The 16,753-nt window shown below is 39.6% G+C and overlaps 1 protein-coding gene across 2 annotated transcripts; it reads right to left on the bottom strand.

The window, feature by feature from the left end:
- Positions 1–999: 999 nt before the first annotated feature.
- On the bottom strand, positions 1,000–16,254 carry twf2 (twinfilin actin binding protein 2). 2 transcript variants are annotated; one of them, XM_086040507.1, is made up of 10 exons: positions 15,948–16,254; positions 13,026–13,204; positions 10,660–10,755; positions 10,465–10,569; positions 9,809–9,823; positions 7,849–7,974; positions 7,625–7,775; positions 5,173–5,294; positions 4,731–4,922; positions 1,000–1,083 (listed from the first exon to the last, which is right to left on the bottom strand). In XM_086040507.1, exons 1-9 carry the CDS (start codon positions 16,042–16,044, stop codon positions 4,755–4,757), a joined length of 1,059 nt encoding a protein of 352 aa, XP_085896633.1. In that variant the 5' UTR covers positions 16,045–16,254; the 3' UTR covers positions 1,000–1,083; positions 4,731–4,754. The 2 variants fall into 2 exon arrangements, with proteins under 2 accessions (XP_085896633.1, XP_085896632.1); XM_086040506.1 differs by lacking the exon at positions 1,000–1,083 and having other exon boundaries at positions 4,191–4,922.
- Between the last annotated feature and the right edge of the window lie 499 nt (positions 16,255–16,753).

Below are 16,753 nucleotides of genomic sequence, written 5' to 3'. Positions count from 1 at the left end.
AGCCTATTGACTTCTTTTTAATTTAATTTAAAAACAACAAAACACCTGCACTTTTTTTGAAAGGCCTTCCTTGAAAAGAACCTCCTTGTAACACAACTTTTCCAAATATTCCCGCTCACTCTCATGTGGCGGATTGGCCTCGCCCCAACACATGCAACTATTTAAGAGTCTTAATCATTTGCAGCGCCGTGCGCTGATACATGGGAACCCTTTCCTAGAAATCCTGAAGCGAGCTCTGTTCTCAGAAGGCCTGTGGACTTTTGCCTATCCGGATGCAGTTAAGCAAATATGTTTTCTAGTGTAAGAATACAAGAATAAAAAAAGTCCCCAAAGCATTGATGTCGTTACGTAAATTACTCCGAGTTAGCGTCAAGTATGTCAACTGTAGTTTAAGAAGTTTTAGAAGTGCAGGTCAAGCTGACCTCATAAATGCGGTTAGCCCGATCTTTAACATGCATGTAAGTGAGATGTCCTAATCCGAGGAATTCTCCTTCCCTTGAGGCATTTTTCTGGAAGGATTTTCCGAGCACTTGAGGAGATCGTGTTATTGAATCTGCTCCCAGTTGGCTTCACGATATGAGCTGTCATTTTTTCCATGTTCAGAATTAAACACAAGAGCAGATTCTAGGAACAAAAACAATATCCGACTGGAAGATCTAAGAGGGAAGCGGGACAATGATTTACACAGTGGACTGGGTGCTGACCAAGTATCTTCGAGGGAAAACGGTGCTTTGGGCGGATGTTTGGTAGGTAGGGGTGGCGGTGAGGGGCTGACACGTTTACAATGAATGCTTTCATGAATGTCTGTTTGTGTGCGGTATGCAACAATAAACTCACTTGTGCTGATCAGAGGAGTTTTATGACTTCCCCAAAGCAAAACGTAACGCAAGAGATTTTGTGCATATTTAAAATTATAAAATGTTTCTCTCACAAATGTAGACATTTGGAAACAGGTTGTTTTTTTTTAATCACTTTCTGCCGTTTGAATCTAAAGTATATGGCTTGAATTGTGCAGTCCATCTCAGAATCCAAATGGCAGGCTTCATTCTTTCTTACTCCCATGAACCAGGAAGTAGCTTGCCACTGGAAAAAAACAGTAAGGTTATTGTTTGCATACAATCAACACGAATACACAACTTCCGTTAAAAGTGATGCCTTGACATACAAGTTTAATTTGTTCATTGACCATGCTTGTATCTCAAATCATCCTTGTTCTCCATTGAATTGAATGGAAACACCATATAGCCCCCCCCCTGAAAAAAATGCTTAAAATTTGTTTTTAAAAAGAAAAATAACACTATACAAAATTGTACTTTGGAAAATCTTACAGTAATTATAATTCAATTGAATGTAAAGAATTTAATAGCTTGTGGCACTATTTTTTTTTCTTTATTTCAATGGACATTTTGCTGCTCCTTTTGGAGTCTGTATCTTGGCCTCTTAGGGGCAGTATAAGACCTACTCACGCAAGTTTCACAACTCACACAGTAAGCTGTCGTAATAAATGAATGGATAGATTATTTGGCTAAAGATAGACAATATCAGTGAATGCCATTCTCAGTCTGTTTGTTTTAAAGCAGCACTGGGCAAGAATTCGACCTGTTGTTTTCACAACTCTTTTGATGAAACATTGACTTACAAGTAGTTGATTGGGACTTTTGCCATGCTCTAGGGGGGTCTGTATCGTTTTTATTGGCACTAAGCAACTTTGAGGAGGATGGGAGCAACCCTGGCACACAAAAAAATACAAATGTCCTGAATTGCTTTACGGCATACTAACTTCCTCCTTTCGCTATAAGGACGGAAGTCTATTCGAATGTCCACACGCTGTTACTGGTGTCATGGCACAATCTCCAAAACAAACAAAAAAAAAACAAGTATTGTTTAAACAAAATTACATTCATTACCGCATCACTATTCATCTTTCACTCAGCCACTGGAAATAGAACTGTAATTCAGTTAAATTTGCAGGCCAGCAAGAGCTCAGGATTTCACGATACAAAATGTGGTTGACTTTCGTCAAAACACTACCGCTTTTGTCCACTTGGCGCCGCCATAATCAACAAAAATTGACATATGGCAGAGTGTTGCTTTAGTGAGGGCAAACAGGTCCTAGATGAGGGACCAGACAAAGCCCCCTATGATGATTACAACTATATTGGAAATGGTTTTCCCTTGCCCAGACACGGGTCACTGGGGCCTCCCTTTGGAGCCTAGAGGCGGGGCTAGAAGGCACCCATGGGGCGCAGCCCAAAAGGATAATGTGGGTCCCCATACTCATGGCCGCCGATGGCATGGACCTTGACCTAGGTCCGATCCCCGGCAATGGAAGATGACTCTCGGGATGTGGAATATCGGGGAAGGAGCGTGAGCTGGTGTGTGAGGTCGAGAAGTGCCAACTAGACATGGTCGGGCTCGCCTCGAGAGACGATGGGAACACCTTGGGATTCCCGCGGAAGAGCTGGACTCGGGAGAGGGAAGTCTCTTTGTGGTGCCACAACAAACAAAGAAAAAGCCACGCTTAATGCTACTAAAGGGTAATAAATGGTGCCAAAGGGCTTTAAATGAGGCTTATCTTTTTATTCTTTTTCCGATGCTCCTGGAAATTCCTATCCAGATCAATGATCCTCGTGATCTTGAGTGATAGTCGTGTGGTAGTAGAGGGTCATGGGTGCCAAATGTTGTTTTTCAAGTCACTTCTTATCAGCGGTGCTTTTTTAGCATGATTACATATCACTGTGGTTTCCAAATGTTTTTTGATTTAATCCTGTGAGTTGATAATTCACTTATCCATGCATGGACATGCTTAACAGCTGCATGCTGAGTGAAGACATCTTTAGCACAGTAAAAACATTTTTATTTGGAAGTTCATTTTCGTTCGGTTTCTTACAAACATTGCTGGTCCAAAAATGTGTTTAAAACGCCACTGCAGATTTATTGTGCAAGTCTATCATACTGTAAACAAATCAGCTATTCTGATAGAGTTCAACAGAATGGGAAAAAAAAAAAAAAGATTGGCTTCACATTATCACTTACGCCCTAGTTTGCCCATACTGTTGTGTTCAGAATAATAATAGTTGGTTTTAGTGAGTAAAGCTCCTAATCCTTAAAAAAAACGTTTTTATTTGCATACAATTGAACACACTGGGAATTACTCTTAATAAAATAATGAAAATGAATTATCAAATGTTTTTCTTCTGTTCCAGAAGTGGAAGAAAATGTAACATTAAGCATCCCAGAATTCGCCTGTATATCAGAGTTTTGCCTCAGAAACCGCAATATTAATGTCCCCTCGCTAGCTGTCTATTGGATTTTTGTTTGGGGACCAAGATGGCCACTCCATAGCGTTCGTCTTGTGCTGTTTGTTTTGGGAAATTACACACTAATATTTGACTATGAAAAAATAAGTTTACTGTATAAACTGAAAACTGCTGACTATTTTTAGCTTCCCTGTATACTGTATAGCACTCAACTAATATTTAGTTGCTGCTTCTCATCTGTGTTGAATTGCAATCCCCCATAATTCTTGCATATTTAATGTATTTCCCTCTGCTAGTTCTCTATTGGATCATTTCTGGGACCAACCAACATAGTTTAATGATATTTGTGTCACCATGCTAACTAGCTAACAGCCAATCAGAGTGATCAATTGTCACGGACGTCCGACACCATTTTGCATTCTCCGATCAGTGGCTCGTTTATTCAAATCATGTCGAAAAGCCCAATGACAGAAAAGTCTCTTGATTTTTCCACAATTGTAAATGCTGCTTGTGACTTAGGTTTGTTCCCGCTTGTATTAGAAATGTATCGGGCAAGATTGGTATATGTGTGCATTTTATTTCATGAAACCATGACTGTTGGTGGGATGAGAAACAAATACTTGAAAGTAATCATTTTGATTGACATTGACTGTAAGAGTTCTTTACTTCAAGACAACGCAAACTTTTTTTTTTCAAGAATATGTTCTATGCAAGCCCACTAGTTGAAACAGGGCATTCTGATAAATATTGCGTTTGTGGAATAAGTGTTAGTCCACATGTTTTAGCCATCTCTGGGCCATTTTGTCTTCTGTCGACTGAAAATGACATCAGAACTGCTCACAACGACCAATCACGGCTCAGTTTCAGAAAACAGGTCGGCCGTGATTGGTCGTTGTGAGCAGTTCTGATGTCATTTTCAGTGGACAGAAGACAATATGGCTGCCGCCAGAGATGGCTAAAAACGAGTACATTTTGCTGCTTAACTTGTATTCCACAAACGCAAAATGAATCACAATGCCATGTTTCAACTAGGAGGCCTGCGGGGAACATATTCTTGAAAAAAATATATTTGGGTTGACTTACGCTTTAAAACAGATTATTTAAGTGTGCATTCAGATCAATTTATTCTTTAAGTATGCAGTTAATGTTAAAAAAAACTTGTGGTAGAGTATCAATGGGTCAAGGAATACTGCATCCATGCAAAAATAGCAGAAAAGTTGTTTTTTCCCCCCAGTGCAGCATTCCCACTGCATTTGTGTGTATGAAAATAAAGATACTATAAGGGTGTTGAGCTTTTTCAGATATTTTTAAACGCCCCAATATTATTCTGAACTATACTTAGAGCGAGACCAGCCTACAAATCACAAATGTCTCCTGTCCTCACAAGGAATTGGACACTGAGCTCTTTGTTGTGGGCCTGACCATGTGTCAGTGTCATTATTTTACAAGGTGGCGCTATTTGAGAAACACCTCGGCGAGACGTTTTGTCCGCCTCTAGCCGTCCTGCACGGCCTCGCCCGGGCCCTTTATGAGGCGCTTATGCCCCCTCTTGCCCGCGGGGCCGCGCGGCTTGGCAAAGGCCTGCTTGAAGGCGTGCTGCTTAGGATGGACCTCTTCGTACAGAAACGCCTCCGTCAACTCATCTCCGTCGTCAATTTCCAACTAAACAGAGAGAGAGAGAGAGAGAGAGAGAGAGAGAGCATATAATGTATTTGCCACGCTGCAGTTTGCATAGCTTGTTTTATGAGTCTGTAAAATCCTCCACAAAAATACAAAGCATGTCATGATTTTTTGAGCTTCAACTTCTAAGAAATGAAAAACACAAGCGCACATGACCTCAGTGTCTTCAAAGGAATTGTTTTTCCTGCAGCTGCTCCACTGAATTCTCGATGCGTGTACAACTCCCGCTCACCTTTTTAGCAACCTGCAGCTGGTAATCTCTCTCCACCTCCTCCAGGAGTCGACTCTTGCAGCTGGAGTAGAGCATTCGCTCCTTGATGCTGCAGCTGTATCCAGGCATGGAGTAGATGAACACTGAAAACAGGATGACAGATGTTTGATTGACGCAAAGGCTCAAACCATCACCTCCGGTACCAATTATCTTTTTCTGATAGATTTTCTATTTGTAAATGTGCTTAAGAGTTGGTAAGACAAGGTAGGGCAGCTTTGTTGATATAGCGCATTTCATACACAAGGCGACTGAATATGCTTCACATAATTAAAGGGGAAGTCAACGCAAACATTTTTTTAGGGCATTCTGATAAATATTGCATTTGTGGAATAATTGTTAATTCACTCGTTTTTAGTCATCTCTGGGGGGCGGCCATTTCGTCTTCTGTCGACTGAAAATGACATCACAACTGCTCACGACGTCCAATCGCGGCTCAGATTCAGAAAACAGGTCAGCCGTGATTGGTCGCTGTGAGCAGTTGTGATGTCATTTTCAGGCGACAGAAGACAAAATGGCCGCCCCCAGAGATGGCTAAAAACGAGTGGATTAACACTTATTGCACAAACGCAATATTTATCAGAATGCCTTGTTTCAACTAGTGGGCCTGCATAGAACATATTCTTGGGATAAATATGCCTGGGTTGACTTCCGCTTTAAAAGTGCAACATTCAAAAGCATTTACAAACAAAATAAATAAATACATTTAAAAATAAGGTAAAGAAATAAAAAGTATCTGAGTAAAATGACTAAAAGAACATACAGTTTTAAAGAAAAAATTGAGAAAATTGACTTTTGAAATGCTTTAAAAGACCACAATCATAAGTATGGGAAAAAAGCAAACAGGTAGTTTTTAACCTGGATTTGAAAGTAATCACATTTGGGGCTGACTTCACTTCTGTTGTCATCTTATTCTATTTGTGTGCAGCATAAGAGCTCCACTCATTGACTATTGGATATATTCAATTTGCATTTCTTTCATGTAATCAGGACCTAAACCATTCAGATTTATAGACCAGTTGCAAGAACTTTAAAGTGTATTCGACAGTTGACTTGGAGCCAGTGTTCTGATCTCTTTGTTTTGGCCAGAACCCGAGTTACAGCTGTTTAATGCAATTTCGAGAGAGTCTAGTCAGAAGATCGTTAAAATAGCCAAGCCTACTGAACACAGATAAGCTTCTCCTGGTCTGCTGGGAACATGCAATCCTTCAATCTGGATGTTTTTCAGCTGGAAAAAAAGGCTGTTTTAGTGATTGATATGATATGACTGTCAAAAGTGTGTGGTAAAAGCGTAAACTAGCACGTATGATTTGTTGCATTTTTGTGTATACTTATCAGCCACTGTATGAAATGATGCCAAATGATGCGCTACCTCTGAGCACTCATCGTCCAATCAGATTGCTGTGACAAATTTGTACGCAGTAAGTAGAAACACGCCATATGCAGCATACTGTAATAAATATAAAAAGTCAGTAATTTTTTTTTTTTTTTTACATTATTAAAAGATATCTTTTAGAGTTTCAAACTTTAAAATGAGTCAATTTGACCGGAAACATAATGGGAACTTTATTACAGTAAATATAAAATTACATTTTCCACATTGCCACATTTGAGTCTCACAGTTGAACGCCTGAGAATTTTGGCTATCTTATGTGGAGTTTGCAAGTTCTCCCCTTGCCTGTTTTTTTTTTTTTTTGAGTACTCCGTTTTCATCTCACATTCCAAAAACATACATGTTGGAGTCATTAAAAACTCTGAATTGTCCATAAGTGTGAATGTGACTGTGAATAGTTGTCTATTTGTGCCACTGTGATTGAGTGGGAACCGCTCTAGATTCTTTTGCTGATGTTTGCATTTTATGTCTGTATTTAAATGGACAAATGACACATGATGCCACAAGTCCGCATGATGTGGCTTAATTCATGGCTCAGAACATTGATTTAGCTCTGTTGATTCCCCTGAATGGTGTCCCACAATGAATTCGGAGAAGCCGCGAGTGGTTTATACAGTATCTGTCCATGCACCCATTTTGTACGGCGCTTGTCCTCATGAGGGTCATGGCTTAACCGACTAAAGGAGCAAGGTACAGTACATACAGTCGAGATAAACAACCATTCACACTCACATTCACATCCACAGACAATTTAGACTCTTCAATGAACGCCGCAACCAAGATTCAAACCCAGATCCTCAGAACGGTGAGGCAGACATGCTAACTACTTGATCACCATGCTACTTTTTATACAGAAAAGTCGTTCTGTGAAATTGAATTACTGCAAGTTTGTCCGAGCTATTTCAGACGGCTGATCTTGTCTGACTTCTGCTGCTAAATATAAGCCTGGTGTCAGGGGGTCATTTGTGGAGACATTCCATCCAAATACAAAATCAAGCATGATGGGACTCGATAATGGCGTACCGATGGATTCGAGGTAGTCGCCTTCATGGGAGTGTTTGTAGAGGAAGAAGTGATATCTTGGCGTGTCTTTGGGAACCCTGCAAGGCAAGTCCCGCGTTTCCGTCTGGTGGGAATGAACCAGCTCGATGGTCTCCCGCTCCACATCGAGTCTCTAAGCGAATGGAGGTGGTCTTTCAGTGTTTGAATTATTTTGGCGTTATATGTGATTGTGGTGGGGCGCTGACCAGCTGTATGTAGTTGATCTGCTTCTGAGCAAGTTGCTGGAGGGCTCGTCTGGCCGTCTCCTGCAGCGGGAACGCCAAGCCTTGAAGGGTTTGCTGCTTACTATCCACGTTGTTCTCTGCTGTCACCTGCAGGGGGCAGCAAGCACACATCTCACCTTTTAATGTAATTGAATCTTTTGAAATAGTTGTTGCCAAAGAACAGACTTGAGTCGAATTCAAGGAAGGCTTTAGGCTACATTGAGAAAAGCTTTTCGAGATCTCGCCAAGAATATACATCGTTCCTTCAAATCATCATCACCCGATGGTCCAAAATTGATAACTCAATGTTTCTCAACCCTTATTGAGCGAAGTCACATATTTTATATTGTGAAAATTACACAGCACACCACTAAACAAAAAAATATTGTATATTTGCTGAAATAATAATGATCTTGTTTTCATTTAATCAGATTTGAAATATGGGCCTGTCTCGTTAAAAACGAAGCTATTCCGGTGTGTGAATGGCAACAGGTGGATACGCAAATTAATTGCACCCTCTGCCGTCTCGTCAAAGAGCATTTAATTGTGCCGCCTGGCACTGTAAATTGTTGGCATAGATAACAAAGATACATTATTTGTCGTAAATACATATAAATTTTCTAGACCAAGTGAGTGAAATTGGATAATTTCCAGCAATACACCTAATGAGCTCTCACAGCACAGCAGAGCGGCTTTTTCTAGTACAACAAGCTGCATTGTTTCTTTCCCTCTCAAATACATGTAGGTTGGATTTACTTGGTCCAAATCCTATTTACGGCCTATGATTGACTTATCATATTGTCCGCGTACATGTACATGTGACATTTTCAGAACACTTGCATAAACCAAAACACACATAAACAAGTGCATGAGCATCAACATCTGGCAGCAACAGTGCAAAGCACACAGATAAACTACTGTTGTATCTGTTAACAAGCCGTGTAAAAAAAACTGACCCTCTCCATTTAGCCTCGCCCATTTTGCCAGGATGTCGTGGTTCAAATTTGGTTTGGGGTCAGTTAAAAGCTTAATATTTTTTTCCAGATATTCTAAATTAATATCATTTAAGCAATTAAGAAGCTATGGGGGGGCGGGGGGGGGGGTCTTTTACTGATAGTCTTTTAAAGATGTCTTTGATGTTGTCATGATTCTGTTCCAGTTGTTCCTTTTCGTCTGGTCAGTTTGATCCTATTGAGTTCCCAGGTTTCTGTCAGTCTTTGTCGGATGGTTGTCACCGTCAGGTTGTTTTGTGTTTTGTTTCCTGGTGTTTTGTTGTTAATTTGAATTTTGGTCTTTTCAAGACTTTGTTAGTGCTTTTGATTTAGTTTTTCCACAGTACCTCTGCTGGTGTTTTTGTTCATAAATTATTTTGTTCAGTACATCCTGCATCCCTACCTTGCATTCCTGCCTCCCTGCATTTTGGTCCTCTACCACGCAACCCTAACAGATGTCATCGCAAAACCAGACAACTCCCAAGAACATAATTGACTGGTCCAAAACGTTCCCATAACTATAAAATTATCGGTACACTGAAATGGCAATTATTATGCTCTGTGAATAAAAATTAACACCAGGTGAGTGTACTAGAACTTGAACTAACTCTTAAATGCACCCCTTTCAATGAAGAGGCACATCACATATTCTTTGTTGCTGCTTTCATCGATACCCTGCCGACCGAGTTGCTTGCCACCAACATTGGCGAAGTTCTCCTCGTAGATACTGTGGACCCGATCATGATCATCGACCTGACCGATGAGTTTCATGGCATCATCTCTCTTGTACTGCTTCACGCAATTAACCATAAATAATATACATTTGATATTTGATGCTTGTGCTTGATACTGTACCATAAGAGCTACTCCTTAGGCCACAATGAATTAATCAGTTTAAGAGTGAAACGCAGTGCAGTTGGTCCCCAAGATCAGGCCTGGTAAACACATACCTGTTTGACTCTGCCCTGTGAAAGCAATCACAGTCGCAGGTTAGTTGTCAGAATGTTTCACTCAAGCACCATTCATACAGTGCATTGCAAAAGTATTCACACCCATTTGACGTTTCCCACATTTTGTTCCACCTGAAATGGAATAAATATTGTTTTACCTCTAAAGTTGACACATAAATTCCCACATTAATGAAATTTCAGATTTTTTTCTCACCCAAAAATGTATTTAAAGTAAGCGGAAACTCAAATAGGGCAGCACAATGTACATAAATATGTACAGTATACAAAAGACTATTCAAGTCATACTATAATGGAAGACTAAGTTACACTACAGAAAACTATTTTTTCAAGAACAGAAGTTGTGTATTATTTTCAAGATAACTTATATTTTCAAGGAAGAAAAAGTATTTTCTTTTCAGAAAAGGTTTTTCAGAGATTTTTTTTTTTTTTTTAAACATACAATTTGTTTTCTTTTGCAAAAATATAACAATGCACATGTGAGATGTGGGTATTCTTTTTTAAAAAATTTCCAGAAACTTGTTTTCATCTTGTCACCATTTAAAGGAAAAAAATAATTTTGGGAATGGGAAAATGTGGGCAATGGGGTTAAATACTTTTGCAATGAGAACACCACCAAGGTTGTTTTGACGTCTCACCTCAGTGAGCTTGATCCTCTGCAGCTCCTGCTCAGCAAGTGTGAGCGGGGCAGGACCGGAGCATGACGACACATGACGCTGGTAGCCCGACAGGCAGACGTCCTCCTGAGGGGAGGAGAGGAAAGAGATACAGTAGAGCGAGCCCCTTTCAAACACACGTCACTGCTGCACACTGCCAACCAAATAGACTCTGACCTCAAGTGTGCCAAACATCTCATATTTGACATGGCCACCGCCAAACTCCTTCTTGACGGTGGCCCGGGTGGCAGCGTACAGCATCTTGTCTTTGACCTGGAACCAGCAGACAAACAGGGACTTTTTTTTCTCTCTGTAAATTATCTAACTTTTCGTTTTGGCAACTTTTTATCAAAAGGCGAAAACGTCACAATTGGTCAACAAACCAGAGGGCACGATAAACATCAGAAAACAGTCACCGGCGGAAAGAAGATGTTTTAGAACTGATAAATATATTGGTTCACAGGACAGTTCAAGCATAAAATCCTTGGAATTGCCACAAATGCAAAATACAAAAGTGACCGAGATGTACACGCGGGGCCATATTTGCTTCCATAAAAACTGTGCCATGTAATGTATTGTTTGGTGCGCATGCGTGTCACATCACGGATGCATTCTGTTCATATTAGAAGTCACATTCATTTTTGCAAATTGCAAAACTACATAAATTACGAGATTTAACGCAAAAAAAAAAAATCTGAATTGAGCATTGTAAATGCATAGTCAACACTTTGTTTCTCGAAAAATCATCCAAAACAATAAAAACAAAATTCTGTCTAAAATATATAGATGTAATTTTTTTTCTTCTAAACATACGATATTTCTTGGATCAATATTATTTTTGTTAAACTATTAGTTGATTAAGTCACTTATGGTATGTGTGGTACAGTTCATTCGGCTGACTTCTGCACAGGCGGTGTGGGTTAATTTCCCGCTAAATGACAATGTAAGCCCTTTGAATGACTGGCAATCAATAAAGCATAACTGTCAACTTCAGCCAATTGCCCTTATTAAGCGATAATAAACCTTACAAACACAACGCGGCACCTATTTACTCACAGCATGACAGATTATGTAGAATAAGAACAAAGATAATTTGTGTAAACAAGTTTATTTTATTTACCAAATAACGTTGTCGTCTGCTACCAGCGACCGAGACGATCCGGATTAAAGCCGAAATAAGCAAGACGAGATCGGTCTAACAAAAAAAAAAGATTTAATAAAAAACATTTTTTAATTCCAATACAAAAACTTTTATACGCCGTACACAATTTGAAATGATCAAAGAACGTATCAAATATGGGGAAAACGTGTAAATTCACAGGTATGGTACAGGGTGTGGTCTACCTTTTGCCCAAACTCCAGCTTCCTGGGACCTTGAGATAAGTATCATAGAAAATGGATGGATAGAGGGATATTACTTTTGTTTAAAAAAATAGGTGACTTTTTGCCTTGATAATTCATAGGTGCATTATTATTATTATACACTATGACTTTAAAATAGTATGATTATGACTTCTAAATAATAAGATTACCAATTCAATACTTGAAAATTATCCTTTGAAGGTCACAAGATTACCTTTTTATAATTGTAGACTTTAGTAGCATAAGATTACAACTGTAACTTAAATAACATTGAGTTGAATTAGCCTTTTCAGGGTAACGAAAAGCACTACTTGGCATTGGCCCCGAGAGTGAGTGATTTTTTTCCCATTTTTTTTAAGTCATGCAAAGTGTTAACTTATTAGAAAGAGATGATGCGGCCTTTACGAGTGTGTAACCTAACATCATCATCTTATCAGTAATTCATACTGGCGGCTACATAAGAGGATATCTGAATTTATATTGCCAAGATCCCCGATAGCTTGTGATGCCAACAGTCAGATGCTTGTTGTTGTGATGACTCTAGATTGAGATCAGTTGATGAATTGCCATGTAGTCCATTGGTTACACACACAATTACATCTGAACACACCAGCCATTGTTGAAAACAAATCTTTAGTCTTTTATTTGGGAATGATATTATCTGAAAATCTCACTACTCACATTCTGGTGCTATTTGGTTGTCGGATGGATTCATGGAAAGTGAAATCGCTAGATAAGTTCAAAAAAGTATTATGAAATTAAAATAACCACTCACAATATAAAGTCACGCATGACAGACGTACAATAGCTTGCTTAGCGACCAAGAACAAAGCAAATGGGCAACATGCTGCGCTAATAGGCAATGGGAAATTTGTTTGATTAGCAAGTAATATTATGGCTCGGTTAGCTTACTAGCAGATCGATTTATCTATAGAAAATGTAAACGCGCTATGTTAAAAGGCAAAGTAGCTCAACTAGCGAGCTATCAGATAGTACGTGACATGCTATGCTAAAAGGCAAAGTGACATTAGCTCAATTAGCTAACTAGCAGATTGAATGATCGACCCCAACATTTCAGCTATCCATGAACTGTGCATTACTTTTTGCGGGCAACGCTAATAACTGACTGCTTCTAGTGTATTGATCAGGGAAGGATAAAGGTGGTGACCGGAGCGACATACAGAAGACTGATCGGGTGACCAGGATAAGAAGAGCCACTCAAAGCCCAGTGCATTGTGGGAATCCAGGCGGTAGAGCACATAGCAGGGCTCCTGCCGGTCCAGCAGAGGTAGAAGGAAGTGGTCGTAGTCCTGGTCCCAGCTCTGCTCTGGTTCCCTGTAGGCACCCAGCACCAGCTGTTCTGAAAGTGACACCAGGCAGACATTACATACCTTACCTTGCATTACAACACATGCTTGTGGGATGTTATGTTTAGCTTCTTTAGTACACCATTTTATCTATCTATCTATCTATCTATCTATCTATCTATCTATCTATCTATCTATCTATCTATCTATCTATCTATCTATCTATCTATCTATCTATCTATCTATCTATCTATCTATCTATCTATCTATCTATCTATCTATCGTCTAGCCGGCAAATTGAGCTGATGTTGCTTTGTTTTTGGCGCAGCATATCTTGCATTTCGTATCGATATCTGCTAGATAGCTTATTGATTTAATGTTGCTTTGTCTTTGAGCATAGCAGCAATTTTCTAGTCATCAGTCAATCTGCTAGTTAGCTGTGCAAGCTAATGTTACATTTCTTTTTAGAGGAACAAGTCACCCATTTTCTCTACATAAATGTATGTGCTAGATAGTTATGTTGGGTCATGTTTTTTTTTTGGAGTGGAACATGGTGGCCATTTTCTATCGCCCAAGCCACTTGTTAGCTAGCTGATTTAGTCATAAATGAGTCAATGATGAAAAGTAGTCAAAGGCTTGCCTGCCAATGGGCAGGAATTGGTTCACATAGGTTTGCCAACTGACCCGTATTAGCCGGGACGTCCCGTATTTTGGGCTAATTTGGTTTGTCCCATACGGGAGTTTAAATGTCCCGTATATTGACTATCAACGCTTGCAAAGAAATACAGAAAACTGCAATCCTGTAATATAAGACGGGTTGGCACTTGGCAGCTCAATGTCTTTTACTTGTATACTTGCTCGAACATACATTGCTGGTTCTTAAACAGTGATAGCGCATTACAGCGCTCCTAATGGAGACTCTCAGTACTACACATGACAGATCCTAGATCAGATAAAGCGTCAACCTCAGAACAAGCGGCAATCACCCCACCTGTCATGTAAGGACTTCTCTCTGGCAGCGCAAAATGACAGAAGACTGCTTGAGTCAGTCAAAAGCAGCCAGAAATATCCATGGAAAAAATAAATTTGGTGAGTCACACTCCTCTTTTACATTTCAGATTTCTTACCCCTGTTTTTTGATGAAAAGAGCCAAATTGTGGTTTCATATATGAGGTTTCATATGAGGTGACATATTGTCGCCGTCCTGTGAAAAAGATTTTGTCCATTTTTTTTTCTTTTTTTCTTATTTTTACGTGAATGTGGTTTCAGCATCAACGTGAAAATTAGAAAAAAAAATCCAAAATTCATACATCATGCTCACACCACCGTGGCATCGTGCACCTGTCCCTTGTTTAGGAGTGAGAAAGTTGGCGACCCTAGGTTCACATGACCCACCCAAAGAAGAGGTGAAGCAAATGAGTGATGTCACCGATGTTAAAAAAGGGTCTGTACACAATAACAAGAGTCATGAGTGGCGTGACACAAGAGTCAGATGCACACACCACATGAACGTACCTAGAAAACACTGGCCTTGCTGAACTTTTTCCGACAACACTTCAGCAGCTGCCTTCAAATGTTTTTTCCCTTTCTCCCGTTACTGCCTCCAAATCTTTTTATGTTGTTGTTTGTTTCTTAGAAGTGTCAGATCAGACTGCCTTTTTTTCCCCTGAAATTTTTGAAATGATAAGCAAGAACATTACCACTGTTGTAATCAAGGCACCATTCGAATAATTCTTTAGTTCATTCCATTTATTGTTTTGTTTTACCATTATATGGATATTATCTGAATCCATGCATGGTTAGACTAGCGAAAAAGACATTGATTATAAGGCAACACGAGATGTTTTAAGTATCATATAAAAGTCCCTTCGAGTCAGGGGTCGCATGATGCTTTATACTTATTTTTATTGCTCATATGCTCCAACAATGATTTATAGTTTCTTTAACTGACACCATAATTCAAGCTACTTATATTTGATTCAAAAGGCATTTGAACTGTATAAGAAAAAGCAATTCCAGCATTAAAGTTGACGAATGGGCACTGAGAACCCCTTTTTCAAGGCAGATTCATGAAATGACCAGATCCCTCGCCCTGAAACCCAGACAAAATTGTTACTTAAAACAAAAATGGCCGCGTTCCTGTTGAATTTCGGGTTTGAGTGCTTGAGACGTTTGTGTGTGTCCTGTTACGATAGATGTTTACACCCAATTTCATGTTGATTGGTCAAATGGGTGTCAGGGGCTGACTTTTTTTTTTTTTCTAACTACTGTACCGAATGACTCTGGGAGTCCCATTAGGGGCCCCTAAAATACATACTTTTATGCAATGTAATTGGAATCATCATAACAACCATAAATTCCAAGAATAAAGTCAACGAATGGGCCCTCGTAGTCATTTTGTCTTAAAGGATGGCAAACCCTCAAAATGATCAGACTCCTGGCTTTGGAATCAGCCCAAAACAGCTACTTCAAACCAAATGGTTAACTTCCTGTTCCATTTCAGGGGTAGGTCCTTGAGACTTTTTTGTGTGTGACCTATTATCTTAGATATGTAAACCCAATTTTGTGTCCAATAGCCAAACGGGTGTCGAGGTCAGATTTTTCTTTAGTGACTTTTGGATGTCGTGTTCTGGACCCCTAACAATTCATATTTTCACTCCAAAAATGGTGATTGAAAAGATTCCAAAAAGGCCCGATGACAACAATGTAGAACAACTCACAAACCACAGCAAAGCCAGTGAAACACAACCAACACGTTGTCCAGTCACTCCAGTGGTGTGTTGTTGGGTCACTCACCGTCTTGTATCCGCACCTTAATGAGGCGTACCGCTCCCCCTCTCGCCCGGGCCAGAAACTCCCTCAGCTCTGGCGTCACCACAAGGGCTAGAAACATGGCGGCTCAAGCAGCAGCAAAAAAGAAGCAGGGTTGTCCTCCTAGCAGGCCCCAAGAAATTGTCACAACTAGCCAAGAGAAAGCTAAAAAAATATATATTTAAAAAAAAATGATCAAAACAAAACAAAAAGTCTGCGATTTACTCTGTCAAGTTGTAAATGTCTAAATACAGTTGTATAGCGCAGGAAGGGGCATCAAGGACCTTATGGGTGTGAGAGATAGGACATCGCTCAAGTAACTGGGACAGTATCGTGTGCACACAGATGGGGAACCTGATCACCCACCCAGAGTACCAAATTTAGCTCCCACTGACAGTCCAGTCTTGGTGCTGACCAGTGAAAAAAAAACATGCACCCAACACCACAAGTGGTGGGGCAGGAGACGTACATGTGAAGTCACAAACCTGTTTGGATGGAAACAATGACTGCAGACAAGCTTTTCCATTAGAAATATTTTCTACACTTTTCATCTTTGTATGTATGTGTGTGAAGTGTGTATGTATGTCCATCTGTCTGTGTGTGTGTGTTTGTATACATACATATATATATATATATATATATATATATATATATATATTAGTGCTGTCAATTAAATTTATCAACTATTTAATTGCAAAATTTTCCATAATTGATCGTGATTAATCGTATTTTTCAACTGCAATATTTTACAAAGCTTAGAAACGATATTTGCTTGAGTAAAATCTTGGAAT

The sequence above is a fragment of the Filicampus tigris genome, chromosome 9, assembly GCF_054856515.1.
Source record: "Filicampus tigris isolate MCC_2025a chromosome 9, RoL_Ftig_1.0, whole genome shotgun sequence".
Taxonomy (NCBI): Eukaryota; Metazoa; Chordata; class Actinopteri; order Syngnathiformes; family Syngnathidae; genus Filicampus; species Filicampus tigris.
The sequence above is the reverse complement of the archived record's forward strand: the minus strand, read 5'-3'. Positions and strand labels throughout refer to the sequence as shown.